General features: G+C 36.9%; 1 protein-coding gene across 2 annotated transcripts in view; it reads right to left on the reverse strand.

Moving 5' to 3' along the window:
* The window catches only part of Cdc23 (cell division cycle protein 23), a 268,183-nt gene that overhangs the window by 165,897 nt on the left and 78,280 nt on the right, over window positions 1-24,006 (reverse strand). For both annotated transcript variants that reach the window (XM_090385187.1, XM_090385186.1), the window contains exon 6: window positions 10,035-10,167. In XM_090385187.1, coding sequence (XP_090241313.1) covers window positions 10,035-10,167 — 133 coding nt within the window. The remainder of the gene's footprint in view (window positions 1-10,034; window positions 10,168-24,006) is intronic.

Raw genomic sequence — 24,006 nt, forward strand, 5'->3', positions numbered from 1 at the left:
AGATTGGTTTCTGTTGATGAAAGTGTCCCTATAGCATTTGATAAAGAATGCTTCTTTTAAAGTTCCTGTGGTAAGTCTGGTCACTGGAGAGCACAGAAACATTAGTTAAAATCTCAAGAATAAACTCTGGAGAGAGAGAGAGTAGAAGGCTGGATCTTATTTATCCACTCTCCCAAACTGCGCATCCTTGGAATCTCCTGAATTCTTTCTGAAGGCCCTCTACACGAACCCCTCCACACACACACACTTCCACAGTTATACTCCATGTGGTAGATGGAGCATAACAGTGATTAATGGGTTCTGCTTTGTGTCTGTCATAATCTTTCTCTTGGCTCAAAAGAAATATGTTGACATCCCCAGCTGCCTTGCCTATTTTGCAATCTGCTCACTAATCCCTGTAATGAAAGGGATAGTTATGCAAGTTTCTGATGTGGTGGCTTTATTTTGGTTACTACTGAACTTCCTTGGGTTTCTTCTATTAGATAATTGGTTCTGATGAAAACTGTTCCTGATGGCTGTATTCTCAATGTATGTGAATTCATCTTGTAGAGATTGGCTTTGACAGATGTAGTAGTAGTAGTAGTAGTAGTAGTAGTGGCATGTGATGCAAGAAAGCAAGTGTATGAGCTTATGCAGCATCAGCCAAAAAAAAAAAAAAAAAAAAATCACACCATTCCCTCCAAATGCCTGTCCAGTTCCTCCTTAAATTTATTCAACCTATCAACTTCCACAACGACAGATGGAAGTTTGTTCCCACAATTAACCACCCGCTGGCTAAAGGCAAATTTCCGCACATCTATTCTACATCTGTCCTTTCTTAATTTGAATTTATGCCCCCTTAGGTTCGTAATCTGAACAAGTGGAAGGATCCCATCAGAATTCAGCGTTGAGAGCACTCAAGATGTATACCATCAGAATCCCTCCCTACCTTAGTTGAATGGATCTTTGTAAGTAATTAGGTTTGGTTTTCTTTCCAAGAGTCCACCCAAGAAAGGCCATTTTCACCTATTCTCTATTTCCATCTTGATGTTTAGGGATTAACTGTGCCAATCTATCTTTTCAATAAACTAATTAAATATGTCATGTGGTAAAGTATCTTTTGTTAAACTTTCTTGCTTGGTACGTCTCAATTTTAATTATCATTACTACATTTTATTTTTTATTTATTTATCTTTTTATTTTTTCCTAAAAACTGCCTGGTCTGCCAGTTTCATTTCTAGATTTTTATTAAGTAGGTACTGTCTTGATGAAGTTTTTCCGATTCCTTCTTTTGTCTTCAGGTAGAACCTATTCACATATGGACACACTGCAGTTAAGACAGAGTGCACCTGGTCAAAAAAATTTCTAGATAATCTGGCTCACCCAAATGTTGCTCCACCGTTATCAAGGAATTCAATTTGCACATAAAAACTGCTCCCCACGCCATTATATTGCAAATCAGCAGCCTGCATTTTTAACATCTGGCAGAATGAATCAATGTACTCATGCTATTTTTGCCATATTCTGGTTCTTGCATTACCATGAAATAGCAGAAACCAGGATTTGTCAGACAAGGCAACATTTTTCCATACTTCTGCTGTCATTCTTGAGCCCACTGTAACCATATCTTTTTTTTTTTTTTGCTAACAGCAGCAGAATCTGTGTAGCATAAATTCAAATTGAGGAAGGATGGTTGCAGTATAGATTATGGAGGCTTGCCTTTGGCTGGTGGCTGATTCATTGCTGGAACAAACTTCTATCTGTTAGTTGTCAGTTTGAATAAATTCAAGGATTGTTATGTTGTTATTTGGTTTTTAGGAGCATTAGCAACTAAGGCCATATTGCTCCGGGGATGTGCGGTGGTCATTCCCTGACCTTTCCGCATCCTCCGTATTTGGTGGTGACGGGCTCGAACCCCGGTCTAATCAAGAAGCGTGTGCTACACACTGGTGCTCCTTCCCACCTGGCTACGGAGGCACCTAAATTCAAGGAAGAACTAGACAAATTATATTGGAGGGGAAGGACATGATGTGGGAGTACTTGTTTTTTTTTTTGCTGATACTATATAAACTTCCTTTCTCTTGCATCATTAGCATTAGTAGAGGCACATGATGCAAGAAAGCAAGCTTATACAGCATTAGCAAAAAAAAAAAAAAAAAAAAAAACCCCTTCCCATTTCATTTATCCATTCATTCCAAATTTTTGTCTAGCTCTGACTTGAATATATTTAAGCTATCAACTTCCACAACAATAGATGGAAGTTTTTTCCAACAATCAACTACTTGCTCGCTAAAGGCAAGCTTCTGCACATCTATTCAACAACTGTCTTTCCTCAGTTTGGCTCTATGCCCCCTCAGGTTTGTAATCTGAGCAAGAGGAAGAATCCCCTCGGCATTAAGCATGCTCAATCCATTCAAGGCCTTATACACCTCAATCAGATCACCTTGAAGGTGCCTAGTCTCCAGAAGCTGCAATTTCCAGAACTTAAGCCTTTCTTCATAAGAGCTCAATTTTGTTCCCTTCACCAGTCTTGTTGCCCTTCTGTGTACTCGTTCTAGCAACTCTACATCCTTGCTAAAATGAGGCCTCCAGACTTGTATGCAGTACTCAAGATGTGGCCTGACCACTGCCTTATACAAGGGGATAATCACCTCCTTACCCCTGCTCACAAAATTCCTGTATATCACTGACAAGACCACATTGACCTACTCTGGCAGCCCGTTTGCACTACTCAGAAAACTTCATATCTGACTGCACAATTACCCCAAGGTCTCTTTCATTCTCCACTACCCCGAGTGTAACCCCACATATTTTGCACGTCTCTGGGGTTACTGCTACCCATATGCAGTACTTTGCATTTGTCAATATTAAAAACTTCAGATGCCACTTCTCAGCCCATCTATCCAACTTTTTCTTTTTTCTACCCTGCAGCATACTCTCATTACTGTTATTAACAACCCTGCCAACCTATGTATCATCTGCAAACTTTGACATTAAGCTTGATATACCTTCATCAATATCATTGATAAATATACAAAACAATGGGCCCAACACCGAACGGCACCGCTAATAACTCTCTGTCTTCTCCCACTCAACCATCCTTTTATCCATTGTAGCAACTTGCCCTTAATGCCATAATACTTAAATTTGTACAGTAGTCTTCCATATGCAACAGTAATAAAAGCTTTCCCTGAATCCAAGTATATGATATCAAAATTATTTTTTGCATCCAGTTTCTTTGTGACCACATCATAGGATCCAATTAAATTGGTCAGAAAGACTTCCCCTTGACAAACCCATGCTGTGTCTGAATTACTGCTGCAGTCTTGTCTAAATGATCCTGCAATGCTTCTTTAACCAGTGACTCCATTATTTTCCCTGGAACAGAAGTCAAACTAACAGGGCTGCAATTACTTGTGTCACCCTTTGATCCCCTTCCTTTGTGAATTGCAGATACATTTGCACATCTCCAGTCTGTGGGGACTTTCCCCGAGTCCAAGGATGCTCTCATAATTATGGCTAAGGGTTTGCTTACTTCCTTTTCTGTCTCCTTTAATATAACTAGATAGATACCATCCACCCCAGGTGCCTTCTTATGTTTAACTTCAGCAATTTCTCCTCCACTTTGCTCTGTTATTACAAAATCATTTTTAACTCCCTGTTAGAGTTTGATAAACACCTGGCCCTCTCCTTGAATAACTCCTCATGTGTGAATGTAGATGCAAAATACTCATTTAGTTCGGCAGTTATCTGAGAATGATTATCTACAGTCAAACCATTGATATAAAGTGGACCAATCTGATTCATCCCCTACCTTTTAGAGTTTATATAAGTAAAGAAGTCTTTGCTGTTTTCTTTGCATCCTTTGCCAAAAATTTTCATAATCTGCCTTCGCTTGCCTAATCTCCTTTGTGATTTGATTACAGACTAGCTTGTATCTACCATAGACTTCTGTGTCGCCTGACAATTTATGTGCATCCCATGCATTTTCCTTCTCTGCCACAATTCTTATTAGTTCATCTGACATCCATTTGGGCCTGAACCTAGAGCAGTATTTCTTAGTTGGAACAAAAAGCCTAGTAGCTTCCGAGATTACTTCCTTGAATTCTTCCCATTTAGAATTTGCTGTTGGTAACATCATCAGTTGGTCCCACTGTATAGAACCTAAAAAATCTCTGAGACTACTGTAGTAGCCTTTACAAAAGTAAAAACCCTTCCCTTTACCCCTGATGGTAGTTACACCTTTATGTAAATCCCACATCAGTACGCTGTGATCACTACTACCTAGTGGTTCCTTTATCTGTAAATTATTAATGCATGAATAATCACTGCTGATAATCAGATCAAGAGTGTTACTCCCTCTCTAATATGCTGCTGTAGAAAACAATCATCCAATAAATCCACAAAAGACTTGCTAGTGTGTGAGGGACCAACCCACAAGTTCCAGTCTATATTTGGGAAGTTAAAATCCCTCATTCTCTGATTTACTGGCCCATTCTATTTCTCTGTATAATTGTTTATTGCACTCATCAGAGTCATTAGGCCTATAAAAAACTTCTACTCTCATTTTTGCTTTCCCAGTGCTTATGTCATGCTAAACTGACTCAACATTGCACTGTCCATCTATGTCAACTGGATGCACTTCCTTAGATTTTTTTTGTTTCTTAACTAACAGCATAACGCCTCCTCCCTTCCTATCCCGTCTATCATTTCTGTACACGTGCTCCCCAAATTCCAATTGTGCATCCCTTATATCTGAGTGGCACCAAGTCTCTGATATCCCAACAATATCCACCTTGGATGCCTAACCAGCACTTCAAATTCATTAAATTTGTTTACTATACTCCTAGCATCGGTGTACATTCAAGTATACATGTACCTGTTCTTACTCTAACACAGCCCATGTATTTACTTGTTTCATGACCTCCAGCAGTTCCTGAAATCCCCAGCAACTGGCTTTCTGGGCTGCTGCTCATTCCAATAGAAGTAGTGCAAGAATCATTTCCACCTCTGCCTGAGGCTATTGAATCCCCCCAAGTTAGCAGTTTCCGACCCACCTAACATTGCCTCGATAGCATCAGTAAATATTCTTGCACCTTTTCTATTTAAGTGTATCCCATCCTTGTAGAAGCAATCTCTCCTGTTAACAAGCACAGACCACACTGAGAAAAATTCTACCCCAAAATATAACCATGCCTTCTTGCTCTTTTACTAACAGCAGCAGAACCTGTGGAGCATAAATTCAAATTGAGGAAGGATGGTTGCGGTATAAATTATGGAGGTTTGCCTTTGGCTGGTGGTTGGTTGATTGTCGGAACAAACTCCTATCTGTTGGTGGGCAGTTTGAATAAATTCAAGGAAGAACTAGACAAATTATATTGGAGGGGAAGGACAGGTGATGTGGACGTGTGCGTTTTTTTTTTTGCTGATGCTGTATCAGCTTGCTTTCTTGCATCATATGTCACTAATAATAATAATAACATTGGTTGCAATACCCCATTGGCGACAAAGTATGAGAGCTGTGCATTCTCAAATGCCTTCAGTTATCACTGTTATATTGGGTTGTTATTTAACTGACTGTAGCCTTTCTGTTACACTGCACAAGTTTTGTAAGCCTTCAATGACCTCAAACATCAACAAAATGCTTCTGATCACAGGATTGCCATTGACTAGATGTTATTTGGTTACTGGACCAATCTCGATATACCTGAGACATAGCTGTACATGAAAACTCTAGCAGGGCTGCAGTTTCCCAGATACTCATACCAGCAGATATGGCACCAACTGCCATGTCATGTTCACTTAGTTAAATTTTTCATCTTACCCATTCTTATACTGAATTGCAAATATCTCAAGTAGTCTGTTTTGATATTAACTGCATTGATACTTTGATCACTCATTTCGGTTTGTTTGAGCCATATCTTTATTAAGGCATGAAATGGTGTGAAGAGTCTAGAAGTATTTTTTGTTGTTTCTGACCAACGCAATTCCTTACATGAAATGCAGAAAAGCTCTTAAAATACTTTTCCCCTCATTGATTCACATTATTTGTTTAGTACATACACTCCACAGAACTGCAGAAAAAACACAAAGTTCATTTCCTAATGTCAAACTCCTGGTGTCAAATGGAAGAAGATTTTTGCAAAAATTCCATTACATCTTCAGGTGTTCAAGGAAATTGCACTGTGAGTCACATGCCCATTCCATTACTAATGTATTAACTAAGAGTATAACCCCAGTCTGTCCTTTCTATACAAACTGTACCTCCACATATTCAATTTCTGAATACCTCATTCATGAGTGACCCCACATCTCTGATATCTCCTCAATGTCTGCATTTTATTATTTGATCAACACTTTATATTCATCAAATTTATTTACTATGCTCCTAGCATTAATGTACCTACAAGTATACCCACAATTTTTTTTTACTCTTAGTAACCCTAAGATATTCTATGTATTTGCTTGTTCCACAAGGATCCTCCAGCAGGTCTTGAAATCTCTGACACCTTGCTTTCCAAGTTGCTGCTTGTTCCAGTAGAAGCAGTGCAAGAATCATTTCCACCTCTGCTTGAGGCTACCACTAATCTATTAGTCTGTGTATCCCCCACCCCAAGCTAGCAGTTTTCCAAGCCACCAAACACTGCCTTGATAGTATCAGCAAATATTCTTCAAGCCCTTTCTAATTAAGTGTATCTTATCCCCTGTAAAAACACTGCTGATAATGAAACCAATAGTATCTCTTCTATTGACAAGCATAGACCATGGCGAGAAAAATTCTATTTTTCACAGTTTCTCCAGGGTCAAACTGACTGACAAGGTTCTATCATGTACTACCTCCTTTGAGTTTGGGTAGGATTGCAAACACTTTCAATTGCAATCATAACTCATGACTTTTACTCAATATTGCTCCATACTTGTTAATATCAATGTGTACAACATCACATTTGTATTAATGTGAGTTTGTGCCCTTAAAAGATGATAGTTGCTCTACAACCTTGTCCAATTCCTGCCCCCCCTTGCAGACATACCCTGGTCCTATTCCACCTGTCCTTTTTGCACAGTATATTTCTTGTTTCCCTGAAAATTGAGTCACCAACTGTAGCTACTTCTTCTGGGACCAAGGATCTCTGCTACAACATGGGCTCATGCATTGGACTGGGTGGCTGAGTGCTGGTTGGGTCCTATTCTCATGATTATTCACGGGAATCAACCATATTCTCCAAGCCTGCATATAATCACAGCAGAAAGCTGAGTTTCATCTGTGCTTAATCTCTTCATGTTCTTTGCAAATATTACACAAAGACATCTCCTATGACTGTATTATGTACTGCTAGAGACAGCTTTGCAAAAAGAGCATAACACACATGACACAACTCTGATGCGTCAGAGAACTGTCTTTGGAAGTGCTCCCCTGAGCCAAAGCATTCCTGCTTCTTTGAGCCTTTTGCTTTGCTGCTATAGTAACACTACACTAATAGTAACGCTACATATATATAGTAATATAGTAACAATACACTACTAAAATAACACTGTCCTAATCCTGCTGTTAAGCAGGATCAGGGTAGTGTTATTTTAGTAGTGTATTGTTACTATGCTCTTTTATGTTATGTAATATGTGATAAAGTTGCCATAAATTTATAGTTTACGGGCTTCTTCTGATACAGATTTTGATGCCACCTTTATTTTCAATCTTTTATAGATGCAACTGTAAATAATTCATTTTTTCAGATATTAAAAAATATTTAATTTTTTTTTTTAATTAAATGTCTTCTGCAGTTGATTTGGTGTTTTTTTATCATCTCCCTTATTTGGCATATGATATCCAAACTCTTCACTGTTGGTGAGCATTATATAAATCGAGAAACTAGCTTGATTCAACAATTGAACTGGCCAGACTATTCAATAACATGAGGCCGGAGAGTGTAACAACTGGAGGTGGGATGCATAATAACTAACAGAGATTTCTGTAATTTTCAATGGAGAAACCAAAGAAAAAACACTTTGTTTAAAAGGTACTAGGAGTTTCAGATGCATATACAAAAAGAATGACATTACTGAAATTATGTGGGTTTTACTGTGTGTGCATGAGACCCAAATGATTTCACAAGACTCTGTGTGCCTGGTTTCTGGTTAAGTAAAAATAGCAAGTATGGACAGAATGAAAGGAGAGAAAAAAATCATGGTGTTTTTTTTTTTATTTTTTTTTTTAAGATTAGTAGAAAGCAATTTTTTTCATTTCCTCTAAATGGTCATTTTTGTCCATTTTGTAGGGGAAGAAGCCCCCAAATGAAGTCCAGTTGACAGGCTTTGATTCCTAAAATTTTCTATTTTTCTCTTCCTTATTAAGTTACAGAGGCCCAGGGAAGAAACTGAAAAGGGCAGATTACTGACTGGAAGAGAGTGATTATAATCAGCACAGAGTCATCATTGGCATAAAGTGCCAGTATACATTATATGTAAATTATATAATTTCAATGGCTTGTTCACTTATTTCTTGAATGCAAAGCCAAGAAACCTTTGTCCAAGACCAAATACAGTGTGCCAATTAAATAATGAGACTGTGTGCACTCTGTGTTTAGTATTAACATAAGAGGCCAAAATAGTACATGGTTAGATCACCAGAATGTGTTGTTTCTAACGAGTGCAAGTTGAAATTTTTCCAGTCAGTAGTTCGTGATTTATGACGGAAAGAGTAATAGTAGTTTTGTGCATGTCGTCAGAAAACTGAAAATGGAGTAAAGAGCAGTTATAAAATTTTATTGTAAATTGGGAAAAAGTGCTATGGAAACTTTTGACAATTAAAAAAAGTTTATGCTAATGAATGTTTGTATAGTTTTCTCGTTTTCATAAAGGATGTGAATTGTTAGAGGATGATCCCCGACCTGGCTGACTGATCAGGTTGGGGATCATCCTCTAACAATTCGCGAGGATCGAACACCGGTGATTGTCACAAAGGTTAGAAAATTATGACTGAAGACAGATCAATTTCAATGAGATGATTGGTAGCAATAAGGAATCTGTACAAGAAATTCTAGAAGATCTGAGTAAGAGAAAAATTTGTTCCCGTTCTGTACTGTATTCATTGAGTTTCAAGCAACGAGAAAAGAGCAAAATGTTGCAATGATTTTATGGCATGTGTTGACAACAACCCACCATTTTTGAGTAGAATCGTTAACGGTGATGAGAGTTGGGTATTTCAATAAGATCCCGAGACAAAATGTCAGAGTTCAGAATGGCATTCGCCATCCTTTCCCCATCAGAAAAGTGTGGTTAGAAAAATCGTGAGTGAAAACCATGTTGACCGTCTTTTTTCGATATCAAAGGCATTATCCATCGATAATTTGTGCCTCGAGGGACAACAGTCACGAAAAAGTTTTACGAGGTGTTGAAGAGGTTAAGGGATCGAATTCGTCGGGTGAGATGCAAAATGTTCAACTCCAAAAATTCGTTGTTGCATGATAATGCACCTACACATTCTGCTGTCAACATCGAGCAATTTTTGGCAAAAAAAAATTGATTCCAGTCATCGAACACCCCCACCCCCCCACATCCCCCGGGTTTGGCTCTCAGATTACACTTTGTTCCCCAAAATGAAAACAGCTATGAAAGGAATGCGATATGGGTTGATAGAGGACATCCAGGTGCAGTGACTGACCAGCTGAAAGCAGTGCCAGAAGAGGAGTTCCAGAAATGTTTTCAAAACTTGTATAAAACATATAAACAGTGTGTACATATTGGATGTTGTTGTTGTTGGTTTGTATTTTATTGGCGCATTAGCATCTCAGGCTATAATGCGCCAAGACCAGAACATATTGGAGGTGATTACTTCGAAAATATATAACCTTATTTTGCCGTTAGTGTTATTCTTTTTTTTTTTTTTTTTTTGTAGTAGCATCAGTCTCGTTATTTAATTGGCAATCTGTGTAAGTCAGTGCGTAGAAAAGCATATAAATTCTTGTGTCACAATAAGACTCAAATCTGGGTTTTTTTCTAGATGATCTGGAAAAAAAAGTTGTTATACCTACTGAGAGAATCTTGAAATTTAGACTTACCGTATCTTTATCCGTAATGAGTGTTGCGAGCTCCAGCCAAGCACCCCAGTGTAATGGTTCTTTAACAGTAGCTTCACATAAAACGTCCACTGCCTGTTTCTGTAGACCCAATTTCTTCAGGACTACACCATATCTAAATTAAAAAAGAGTTCTTTAGGAAAGTGTCAAGAAAGATATACTAAGAAATTAAAAATACTCAGAGGTATCTTATATAGTGCAACCTCTATGAACCACCCTTGTTATACTGCAGTTTCAGATACATCATGATGTATCTGAATCATGGTGATCATGACCCCAGGAGAAAGATTAAAAAAAATAATAATAAAAAAATAAATTATGACAAACACTGATTTCCAGCAGAAGCTAGCAAACATAGACATGCATACACACCTGCTCAGTCAGGAAGCAGCTACTGCAGTGTTTTGTAAATTGTTAGGTGAAAATTTTAATAAATGATACTGATAAGGATATCAGTATACTAAAATGATATTGATGAGGATACCCTCATCAGTATCATTTATTAAAATGATGATTTATTAATACTGATGAGGGTATCCAAGAGAAGCTGTCAAAAGTTTGCTGATAACATCTGAAAATGTGAGAAAAATTAACAATTGAAACCAGGTCTCACTACTTCAAAATGACTTGGAAATGTTGAATATATGGTTAGAAAAATGGAAACTAAAGTTTATTCTTTGAAGTGTAAGTTCATGCATCTGGCGAAGAGAAATCCTAGTCACATATAAGCTGGGGTGGGTGGGGGGGAAAGAGGACCAAAAATAGTTCAAGATGAAAAACACTTGTGTTACAATTCAGTCTAATATGAAATTTGTCATGCATTGTAAACAGGTGGCTACGAAGGTATATAATGTCCTGTCTATGATTTATATCGGTAGCACAACATATCAACTGTGTGGTACCACACTTAGGGTAATAGAGAATGAAAAAGACCCAGGGATAATTATGCAGTCTGACAACAAGTTCTCTGAGGGATGCAGACAGGTTGCTAGGACAGCTCATGGCACTTTGCTAATGATTATTAATGTTATACAGGAAAGTTATGAGGAGGTGATTAACCTGTTGCATAAGACAATGGTTAGGCCACATCTTGGGTATTGCTTGCAGGTCTGGAAGCCTCACTTTAGGAAGGATGTGGATTTGTTGGATTAAGTGCAGAGAAGAGCAATTAGATTAGTGAGAGGAAAACAAAAGGGTGCTCCTAATAAGAAAGGTTTCAGTTCTGCAAACAGCAGGGTCTGGAGACAAGGCATCTGAGAGGAGATCTGACTAAGGTGTTTAAGCTTTCAATGGATTAATGAAGCTCAGTGCTGTTCCTCTTCTTCTGACTATACACGTCAGCAGGTATATTTTAAAACTGAAGAAGGATAATTGCAGGAGAGGTGTGTAGAAGTTTGCTTTCAGCCAGTGGGTAGTTGATTGTTGGAACAGGCTTCCATGTTCCAACAAGATAGTCTACATAAATTCAAGGAAGAACTACACAAGCAACTGGAAGGGAAGGAAAGGGAAAGTTTTTTTTTTTTTGCTGATGCCATATAAGCTTGCTTTCTTTCATCACTTTCATTTATCACTACTAATACCAAAAGTCAGTTGTAGCTCAGGGTCCATGATGCATTTCATGCTTTTTGCACAATGAATGGCCATGGTTTCTGAAGCCAAGCAGTAGTCTCGATATAAAATCCATGACTCTAGAAAGGTTTTAATTTGAAGAAAATTTTGAATCATCATTGGTGACTCACCCCAAAAGCATACTGCAAGAAAACTTTTAGGAATTCCATAATGCAAAGTGGTATCAAGAGTCTTTTCAATGTTTAGGGTTAGGATAACATGATTTTTATCTATTAGATTCAACCTTCACCATGAGATTTAATGAGGACTGATTTTTGCAGAAGCCAAAATGATTACTATTTAATACTGTCTGGGACTCATGGTACCAAACAGCTCAGTTGTCATTTTTTTCTAAGTTTTCCCTAAGCAAATTGTGAAGGATATTGGACAATAGTTGTGCACGTCTGATTGAACTCTTTCGAGTTTAGGAAATGCCAGCAGAATTAAGTGATGCCAAGAATAAATGGAAGAGCTTTCAGAAAAAAATCTAATTGCAGAAGGCAGGCTTTGATATCTAATTCTGAAGTTTGGGATAATACTTCTCAGCAGGATCTATGGTATTACTTGCTGTTTTTATCTGTTTAAAAAATATGGTTCAAATATTGTAAAGGGCTCATTATATGGAATAGATAAAATGTAAAGAAATTTACCTTTCAGCTTTTATTTTACCTCTTTGAAAGGATGAATCATATGCAGTTATTGCCGAGATCTAACATTTAATTATTTTTTAAAATTTTTTGTATAGTGGAAACAAACTGGATCCCAGTGGTTTTTTCTCTCTTACATCGTGTGTTTGAGGCATTGGAAGCAGAATTTATTCTGCTTCCCATGCCTTACAAACAGAATAAATTCTGTTTTTTTTTTTGTTTTTTTTTTGTTGGCCTGTTAACATATAATATTCCAATAATGATTAAATTAGTAATAGTAATAGCCATATAGTGCAAGGAAGCCACAGGCTTTTGCTGCACAGCCTGGAGAGGGAAAAAAAAAAAAAAAAAAAAAAAAAAAAAAGAGTAGATAAGGGAAAAAAAAAAAAAATCATTTGGGTCCTTCCTCACATAAGTAACCTGTTGACTTTTGAATTTATTCAAACTGTCAGCCTCAACTACCTGTGAAGGCAACGTGTTCCAGCAATCGACGACTAGCTGGCTAAAAGAAAACTTCCTACAATCTAGTCTAAACCGCTTCTCTGAAATTTGGATTTATGCTGCCGAGTTCTGGAATTCTCTATAACAGTGAAAATTCTGCCTTTGTTCATTTTACTAACCCCTCTCAGAGCCTTATAAACCTCAATTGGGTCACTTCTGGGGTGCCTGTTTTGCCAAGCACTGGAGCCCACATATATGGAGTCTTTCCTCATATGGTCACCCTTTTGCAGATCTCACAATGTGAGTTGTGCATCTTTGGACTATTTCAAGAAGCTCAATGTCTTTTTTCAGATGAGGTGTCCATACTTGAACACTATATTCCAAATGTAGTCTTACAATTGCCCTTTAAAGTAGTACTATGACCTCCTCCACATCTCTACATGATAATGTTCGATAAATCATCGACAGAACACCTTTCCCAGCTGCCTGCTTACACCGCTCAGAAAATTTCACACTTCCCTTATTATAATGCCCAGATCCATTTCTTTAGTGTTTTTAATTCAACCCCACCAAGTGTATAATTTATTTTGGGGTTGCTATTCCTCAAGTATAAGACCTTGCATATTGCTGTATTAAAACATAGCTGCCACTTTTCTCACCATTCTTGTTGTTGTCGTTTAGTTTTAAGGAGCATTAGCAACTAAGGCCATATTGCTCTGGGGATATGCGGTGGTCATTCCCTGACCTTTGCGCATTCTCCATATTTGGTGGTCATGGGCTCGAACCCCGGTCTAATCAAGAAGCGTGTGCTATGCACTGCTGCTCCTGCCCACCTGGCTACGGAGGCACCACCATTTTTGCAGCCTGTTCAAGTCATCCTGAAGGAGCACTACCTAGCATTGATCAACTACTCTACCAATATTTGCATCGTCTGCAAATTTTGAAATTATGCCTTCTATTCTTTTGCCAATGTCGTTTAAGAAAATCAGAAACAACAGTGGTCCAAGAACCAATCATGGGGGGGGGGGACTGCACTTCAGACTTTGCACCAATCTGAAGAATTAATCACAACCCACTTCCTTCTGCCCTGCAGCCATCAAGCAATCCATCTTAAAACTTTTCCAGTAATCCCAACATATTCCAGTTATACAACAAATTCTCATGACGGACTGAGTCTAATGCCTTGCTAAAATCCAAATAAACTATGTTGAAATTGTTCTCTACATCTATCTAATGAATTACTGTGTCAAAATAGCCTACAAAGTTGGCTAACCATGGTTTTCCCTTAACAAAACCATGTTATGTTAGTCAGAATGCCATATCTATCTAAGTATCCTTGGATTACACTCTTAATCATTGCTTCTAAGATTTTCCCTATAACTGAAATCAGACTAACAGGTCTGTAGTTACCAATTTTGCTCTTAGAACTGCTTAGAAATGTAATTGTGATATGTTGACACTTTTCCAATCCAAAGGAATCTTTCCTGAGTTTAAAGATGCACTCATAATTAACTCCAATGGTTCAAAACACTCCCTGGCAGCCTCCCTCAAAATTGCTGGGTATATATGCCATCAACTCCAAGAGCCTTATTTCCCTTTATGACAGATGCAAAGTACCTGTTCAATTCATCTGCTACATCATTATATGGTTTGTCTAAGACCGTTCCACACATATGTGCAAGGGTCTGATCTAATGAACTTTTTTCTTACATGTTATACAAATACGGTCAGACCTCTATATAACGAAATTGATTGTTCGCTTGAAAAAATTTGTTAAACATAAATTTTGTTATAAAGAAATATGAGCTTTTTTGACAATAAAAAATAATGTAATTCAAGATTCAAAAATAGAGTAAAAGATGGGAAATAAATCATAAGTGGGAATGAATAAATTTTCTAACATTTTAAAACACTTTTATTTATTAATACATACATAATGACTACTTACACGATGCACACAATATATTAATACACTTTTAAGAATTATTTCATAAAATATTTGGTTATTTTTGTTGTACACTGAATATTACTATACATAGTTCAAAAAATTTTTGTATTTGTTTAAGCACTCAAATTCTTCAAACTGAAGGCCTTGATGCAAAGTTTTAAATGCTCCCAAAATTTCATGTTTTGAAGGCTTAATATTGTCATCATTGCCTTTGTTTTCATCCAACTCATAGTCGATATTGTCATTAGTTCTTTGAATACTCTCCAAAATTTTGGAGTCTGGATATTCGGCTACTATGACATCGTTATCAACTCCGAAAAATTCATCAACAACAATTTCTCCACTGATCAAACCTCTAGCTTGGAGTTCTCCCCAAGATTGCTCATTATCTTGTAGCAGTTCATCCCTCTCATCGCTGTTAATTGGTGTTTAGGCAAAACTTGCTTTTGTAAAACAATTCTTAATCCTTGTTTCCATCACATCTTAACTTGGAGTTCTGCCCTGCAGCCATCAATATTTGCATATCTGCAAATCTATAACAGAATCTATAGACTGGTTGGTCTCTTTCTAAGTATAATTTTTTTCAGCATTCACCTTCGGTAGTGCATTTTCAAACTCTTGATAATGCCTTGGTCCACTGGCTACAGTTTAGATGAGGTATTCGGAGGGAGGAAAATAGGCTTCACACTTGTAAGTTTCGAAATTACCGAGTGAAGGTGGGCAAGTTGTCAACAATCAACACGATTTTTATATTTCTTTTGTCATCTTTCAATGGAAATTTAAAATCCACTGTTTAAAAATTTCATTTCTCATATGAGATTTTTGTTGTAGTTTAGTCCAACTGTAACGACTTTACTCCTTTGAAACATTGGGGTTGTTTACTTTTGCCTATTATCAAAAGCTTCAGTTTTTCATTACCAGTCATATTTGCACCAACCAAAACTAATTCTCTCCTTACTATTTTTACCACCTAAATATTTATCACCTTTAAAAGTCAGTGTCTTGTTCGGCAAACATTAAAAAAAATAGACCTGTTTCATCAACATTGAATATGTCTTTGGGCTCATTGTCCTCATTAATTATTTCAAAACTGTTTCTTTCCAATGGGTACAGTCTTTAGCATTAGTTGATGCATATGATTGCGGCATCAGCCAAAAAAAAAAAAAAAAGCCCCCTCCCATTTCACCCATGCATTCATTCCAAATGCCATTCTAGCTCAGCATTAAATTTATTTAAGTATCAAATTCCACAACAAGAGATGGAAGTCTGTTCCAGCAATCAATTACCTGCTGGCTAAAGGCAAATTTCCACACACCTATTCTACAATTGTCTTTCCTCAATTTGAATCAATGCCTCCTCAGGTTCATAATCTGAGCAAGAGGAAGAAGCCCATTAGCATTAAGCTTGCTCAGCCCGTTCAAGGCATTATGCACCTCAATCAGGTAAACTCTCAGGTGCCTAGTCTCCAGGCACTGCAATTTGCAGAACTTAAGCCTTTCTCGGCAAGAGCACCCCTCTGTTCCCCTCACCAATCTTGTTGCCCTTCTCTGTACTCATTCTAGCAACTCTACATCCTTCGTAAAATGAGGCCTCCAGATCTGTACACAGTACTTAAGGTGCTGTCCATTACTGACCATTGCCTTGTACAATGGGATAATCACCTCCTTGTCCCTGCTAGCAAAATTCCTATATATATTGACATCACTCCATGACCTGTTCTGGCAGTCTGTCTGCACTGATCAGAGAACTTCATATCTGACTGCACAATTATCCCCAGGTCTTTTTCATTCTCCACTTCCTGAGTGTAGTACCACACGGTTGGTACATTTCTCTGGGGGTTACTGTTACCCATATGCAGTACTTTGCATTTGTCAATGTTACAGTTGCCACTTCTCAGCCCATTTGCCCAACTTATCTAGATCCTGTTGCAGTAGCATACTGTCTTTACTGTCATTAACAACCCTGCCAACCTTGGTATCACCTGCAAACTTGGACATTAAACCTGATATGCCTTCCTGAGTGTAGTACCACACGGTTGGTAAATTTCTCTGGGGGTTACTGTTACCCATATGCAGTACTTTGCATTTGTCAATGTTACAGTTGCCACTTCTCAGCCCATTTGCCCAACTTATCTAGATCCTGTTGCAGTAGCATACTGTCTTTACTGTCATTAACAACCCTGCCAACCTTGGTATCACCTGCAAACTTGGACATTAAACCTGATATGCCTTCATCAATATTGTTGATGTGTAAATAAAACAACAATGGGCTCAGCACTGAACCCCTGGGAACTCCACTAATAAGATTAGTTTGTTTTTTGTTTGTTATTTGGTTTTTAGGGTTTTTAGGAGCATTAGCAACTAAAGCCATATTGCTCCGGGAATATGCGGTGGTCATTCCCTGACCTTTCCGCATCCTCCGTATTTGGTGGTGACGGGCTCGAACCCCGGTCTAATCAAGAAGCGTGTGCTACGCACTGCTGCTTGTTGTTTGTTTGTTGTTTGGTTTTTAGGAGCATTAGCAACTAAGGCCATATTGCTCCGGGATATGCGGTGGTCATTCCTTGACCTTTCCGCATCCTCCATATTTGGTGGTGACGGGCTACACACTGCTGCTCCTTCCCACCTGGCTATGGAGGCGCAATATGATTAGTCCACGAAGAGCAGTGACCACTGATTATTACCACTCTCTCTGTCTTCTCCCACTCAACCATCCTTTTATCTATTGTAGCAACTTGCCCTTAATGCCATACCACTTCAATTTGTTGTTGTTGTTGGATTTTTTTTTGGCATAAGAGCTACTTTGGCCATATTGCACCTGTTCCTGTGGAGAGACACTGTACGGATTAATAAAAGAGTTTATATGAGCATAAATATATTAATCTGTTTTAGTTAGTGGAAAAACTCAGGTAAATTGGAGTTGTCCCCAATAATATTTCTAATTTGAAGAGGTTTGTTTAAATTAGTAGGGATCGGAATGATGTGGGTCTGGCATACTGATAGTGAGTGCACTCTATAAGAATATGCTTTACGGTTAGTGTTGAATCACAGTGGAAGCAAAGTGGTGGATTATTTCCTGCTCCAATTTGTACAACAGTCTTCCATGTGCAACAGTATCAAAAGCTTTCCTGAAATCCAAGTATATGATATCAAAATTATTTTTTTCATCCAGTTCCTTTGTGACCACATCATAGTATCCAATAAAATTGGTCAGACAAGACCTCCCTTTAACAAACCTGTGCCATGTCTTAACTATTACTGCAATCTTGTCTAGGTGATCCTGCAATGCTTCTTTAACCAGTAACTCCATTATTTTCACTGGAACACAAGTTAAACTAACAGGTCTATAGTTCATTCTTCCTTTATTATTCTGTTAAAAAATAACAGAATAATAAAGGAGGAATGAAATATTTGATAAAAGAATATAAGTTACTGACAAAATTTAGTGTGGAAAGTGTAAAAATTGTATCATTATTACATGAAAACAATTTTGTACTGTTAAATAGTATTCTGCAAGAACTTCAAGAATGTCTAAATAAAACGAATAAAGGATGTAGATAATTTGATATGAAAATTAGTTACACAAAAACAAATGCTATGAAAGTTGAAAAAGATGAGAAAAATTTAAATTATTCTCTAAATGCCCAAAAATAATTAGTAATTATTTTAGTAATTCTGTTATCTAGGTAGTCTTTATTGAAAATGGAAGATAAGATATGGAAATAAATAACAGAATAATAAAGGAGGAAATTTAAGAAGCCAGTTAAATTCATTTGTAACAAAAAAGAAATTACCCATAAGACAAAATTATCTGTATTCTTGAGGGAGAATAGGTCGTGGATAAATATGAAAGGCCGCAAGAGTAGATAACACTAAACCCAAAATGTTGAAAGATTTAAGGAAACTGCTGTCACAGCAGTTACATCACATTATAAAAGCCATTTATAGCACAGTTTTTAAGATTATTTTAACAAAAATTATAATTCAGTAAGACTAAGTAACCACAATAGAAAATTCTTGAATCAAACCTGAACAATCTTAATATATACCAACAACTTGTTCTTCTTAACTTGTTCTAGTGATAAAATCATAATAAGTTTGGAAATAGGAGGAGACATAAATAATAGAGTTACTGGTTAAAGAAGCATTGCAGGATCATCCAGACCAGTGGTTCTCAACTTTTTTTGCTTGTGGCCCACTTCTGAGTTTCATTCACTTCTGTGGCTGCACCCCTCACATAATGTTTAATTATAATAAATGTAATATTTATAATAAATATGTACTTTATCAACTGCACTTTTTATTTATAACATGTATTATTTGTTTATAATATAAGGAATATTAACAATAAAAAAGGGATTTATTAACTACAATCTTTATTTATAATAGAATTTTTACTCATATAATATTTTGTTTATTTACAATGTATAATTATGCTCCTAACAAAAAATATTACAATAATATCATTGTCCCTTAGTTTAGTGAGATCCTTGTGGCGGATGAGAATAAGCCAGTGTTTGTGTATCTGGTTGCAGGATTGTTAGAGATAATCGAAGATCACCTTTCTTCACAATATCAAGACAGTTACGAGCTTTTGATAGCAGATGAAGAACTCGACTAAATCCAGATTCAACACAATATGAAGTGGGAAATGTAATAAAAAACAATTTTACCTTCTTCCAAAGCTGTGGAAAGTTATTTGCAATTTCACTATTTTTCCAGAAATGATGCTTGTCATTTCTGAATATAGCTTGGGCTGTTATATCACTTTGCAGTTCAATGAGACATTCTTGTAATATGATGTCAACATCAACCACATTTACCTGGAATGGATCAACGACCCAGTCTGGGATAGTCATCTCTAGCAGGTAACTGAACCGAAATTACATATCGTTATACAAATTCTTCAAATGCTCAATATATACAAAAAAAATCATCAATCTTGCAATTCTATGTCAAGAGTGGTCAATGAAGAAAATTGCATTAATTTGCGACATCCATACTCCAGAATAGTTTGAGCTTTCTAAGGAAAGCAGTAATGGCCTCTTTGCAAGATATAAGATTGCAATTTTTTCCTTGCAACTGTTTGTTCAAAAAATTCAGCTTTTCGAATATATCTTATAGATAAAATTTGTCACATTTAGCAGCAATGATCTGTTCTCCAAACTGCTTATCACTTAGAAATGATACAATACTGCCCCAAAGTCCAACAAAACGATGAAGACAATTGCCTTTTGATAGCCATCGGACTTTGTATGAATTAATAAGCATTCAAATTCATCCTCATTTTCTTCACAAAGTTGTTGAAACCGACGATTTTGAAGTGCATTTAATTTGATGTGGTTTATGGCTTTTATTACAAATTTCCTCCCAATTTTTTTGCAACCAAATGTTGACGGTGGACCACGCAGTGTATGCAAAAAACTTCAGGCACAGCATTTTTTAAATGAGCAATGAATCTACCTATCATCGAAGCAACACCATCAGTTGCACAAGCTATTATATTTTGTAGTAGAATATTGTTTTCCTTGAAATAACTCTTAATTTCTTCAAATATTGTCTCACCTTTGGTGTCTTTCTTGAGCTTTCAGGCATAAAGCATTTCCTCATTAAGCTGATCATCATTCAAAAACCTAACATATGTCATTAGAAGGACTTCATTATCACATAGTTGTTGTTGTTGTTATTTGGTTTTTAGGAGCATTAGCAACTAAGGCCATATTGCTCAGGGGATATGCGGTGGTCATGGGCTCGAACCCTGGTCTAATCAAGAAGCGTGTGCTACGCACTGCTGCTCCTGCCCACCTGGCTACGGAGGCGCCTTATCACTAATTCATTGATTTGCTTCTTAACTTGCAGTTCTGCAACTAATTGTTTTTCTATATTATCTGCCATTTCATCAATACGCCTCAATACTGATGGATTGCTCAAAGGGATGGTCTGAGTAATTTCATGTGCACTCTGGTTCATTACAGTTGAAATTACATCAGACACTGCAGGCAAAATCAACGATTCCTCAATATTATGTGGCTTGCCAGCATTTGCAATTAGCTTGGAAATCTCATAGGATGCAAGTACACCTTTATCAATTTAACTTTTTTTACTGTTGGCCTTGTTTGGAAATTATCATGCAGTTTTTTGAAGTAATCCAGTGATTTATCCTTCTTATCCTTGTGGGTTGTCCCCAAGTGCATCCACAGCTTACATGGCTGCATGCTTTCATTTGAAAGTATAGCCATACATATTAGACAGAGTGGCATCCTTTTGTCCTGTGGTGATGGAATAAAACTATGGGCAAGATACTCAATGGAATATTGCTAACATTTTTCCTTCGTCATAGTAGCCACGGCTAATATGATATTAAAATAAAAAAACAAATAAAAATGAAGAAATATGAAATAATACAAATAAAAAAATACTTTAGTAAAATTATGAAACTCTCATTGCAATACATACTTAAAAATTGAATCAATTATTTAAAAAGTAGTACACAACAATAGTGAAAAAGGTTGAAACATACTAACATTACAAATTTTCATTTCTGTATACCATCAAATTAACATAGTAGTTAGTATACTAACCAAGACAAAAAAAGCTGCCAATGAATGTGCACTGGGTTTTATTATTTTCAGTTTTCTAAAAAATCATTTGTGGACAGCATTTACATTTATAGTTCATGTAAAATCACTTATTATTTGACTAAACTTTTAAATTTGGTCCTATTTACCATTTGGTAAACTTAGGTTAGGATTACCAGATCTAAAATTCAAAAGATAGTACAAAATAGGAAAAACCTAGGATTTTTTTGGTTTTAAAAACAAGGACAAAATGAGGACATTTATAAAATTATATTTACTATTACAAAATTACAATACATAAACTGCTCAACAGTCTGCTGATGAGGCTAGTAGGGGCCAGACGTGTTCAAAGCCGCTAAGTGGATTTTTCTTATTTATTGATTTGAAATTATTGTTTTTCTAAAACTTTTGATTTCAATTTAGCAGTACAGCATTATTTTTTGATTTTCTGATTAATTTGGTGTATTTATTCTTTACTCGGCCTTGCAATTGCATAAAAGTATCGGTAAGAGTATACATGTGTTACAAGTCGCAACTCCGCTGAACGAGAAGTTTTTTTTTTAGCCATATTTAGCCGCTTATTGAATATTTTTTACATCAAATTATTTTTTGTAAGTAGCTTATAGACCAAGTAAGGATCGTTAGTTTATTCTGAATTGAGACAGCGAGATTTGAAAGTTAATTAATACTTAAGTGTCCATAGATTACCGTTCGTAACTTCCCACCTTTGTCTTTTTTTTTTTTTTTTTTTTTTTTTATGAGAACCCCAAACACGAGAGGTATTAGAACCTATAGTACTTAGTACCGTGCTTGGGTTGGAGGTTGAGAGGACGAAAGAAGATATTTGTTGATATTGGACTTGAACTTCTGTAGATTGTAATTTTCAGGAAATACGTATGAAGGAAGGTTGTTCCAGAAAACGGCAGTTGAATGAATAAATAAGGAAGATGAAAAGTTGGTTCTGTGGGTTTGAAGTTGGACAGTAAATGGATGTTGGCTGGTAGCGGCACGTGTTCGGATTGTTTTGAAAGAGAGAGCGGGAATTATAGAAGCCAATTCAAAAGAACAGTGCCCATGGAAGTATCTGTAGAAGAGGCATGCAGCAGAAACAGTGCATCTATGAGAAAGCGAGTGGAGAGACTCTGTTAGAGATGCATCATTAATTAACCTAACTGCCCTCTTCTGAATGGAATCAAGAAGCCTGAGAGAGGTTTTGGGGGCACCACCCCAGATGTGGGAACAATATTCCATGGCAGGGCGGATTTGCGATTTATACAGAGTGAGCAGCTGTTTGGAAGAAAAGTAATGGCGAGAGCGAAAGAGAAAACCAAGTTTTTTAGATGCAGAGAAAGCAATATTTGTAATGTGCTTGTGCCAAGAGAGATTAGAAGTCAGGATAATCCCCAAAAGAGATATATCATTTTGCCTAGAAATCGGAGTGTCACTAAAGATAAGCATAGGAGCAGAAGAACCTTTTTGCGAGATATAGGACAAGATTGAGTTTCAGAAGGGTTGAAATCAACTAAGTTGTCTTTGCCCCACTGGAGAATTACCTGAAGATCGGCATTTAAGGAATTGGCAGCAGATTTTCGAGAACTTGAAGCTGATTCAGCTGGACAAGGTTTCTCAAAATGGAAAGTTGAATGCAATGTGCTATCATCGGCAAAACTATGGATAGGATTTCCAGTCAATGGAAGAAGGTCATTGATATTCAAGAGGAAAAGAGTGGGGGAAAGAACTGAACCTTGGGGGATACCGGCATTAGTGGAGAAGTTAGAAGACAGAGAGCCATCTACCATCACCCTCAGTGAGCGATCAGAGAGAAAACTGGATAACCAATTACTAAAAACAGTTGGCAAACCATAAGGTGGAAGCTTGTTTAGAAGACCTTTATGCCAAACACGATCAAAAGCCTTTGAGATGTCAAGAGCAACTACTTGTGTTTCACCGAACCTTTCCATTGAATTAGTCCATAAATGGGTAACATTAGTAAATTAATAAGAGGAGTTTACCTCAATATAGTACGTGGAACACTTCCGTATGATACCCTCCAGAAATTAAAACGGAAAAAACGAAAAAATCGACAACTTACCGGTCCATTAAAGTAAAATATAAATAATTAAATAATCAATTTAACACAATTCAAAGTCAATTCAAAACAATTAAAATTCAAATTAACGCAATTAAAAGAATAACGAAAATATTCAAAACGATCTTCCTTCCTTCCTCTTCCTTTCCGTTTTAATTTCTGGAGGGTATCATACAGAAGTGTTCCACGTACTATATTGAGGTAAACTCCTCTTATTAATTTACTAATATTATTATCAACGTAGAACATATTGAGTATTACAGCTCTGATTCATACTATCTAATAAATGGGTAACATAAGCCAGAATATCACCAGTGGATTGACACCGACGGAATCCATACTGGCGATAGTAGAGACGATAGTAGTAGAGAAGCATAGTAGAGACGTCTACAGAAAGGATAGACTGGATAGGAAGGGAGGAGGGGTTATGCTATTAATTAAGAAATACATAAAATCCAAGGAAGTGAACCCAGTGGACATCGCTGGACAGTGCAGTGTCGAGTCAGTTTGGTGTGACATAAGCACTGGGAGATCAAAATTGAGAGTAGGAGTGTGCTATAGGCCTAATGACTCTGATGTGTATAATAAGATACTGTACAGGGAAATAGAGTGGGCCAGTAAATCAGAGAGTCTTATAATGGGAG

This window comes from Mastigoproctus giganteus, chromosome 11 (assembly GCF_048544385.1).
Source record: "Mastigoproctus giganteus isolate SK-2022 chromosome 11, ASM4854438v1, whole genome shotgun sequence".
Lineage (NCBI taxonomy): Eukaryota > Metazoa > Arthropoda > Arachnida > Uropygi > Thelyphonidae > Mastigoproctus > Mastigoproctus giganteus.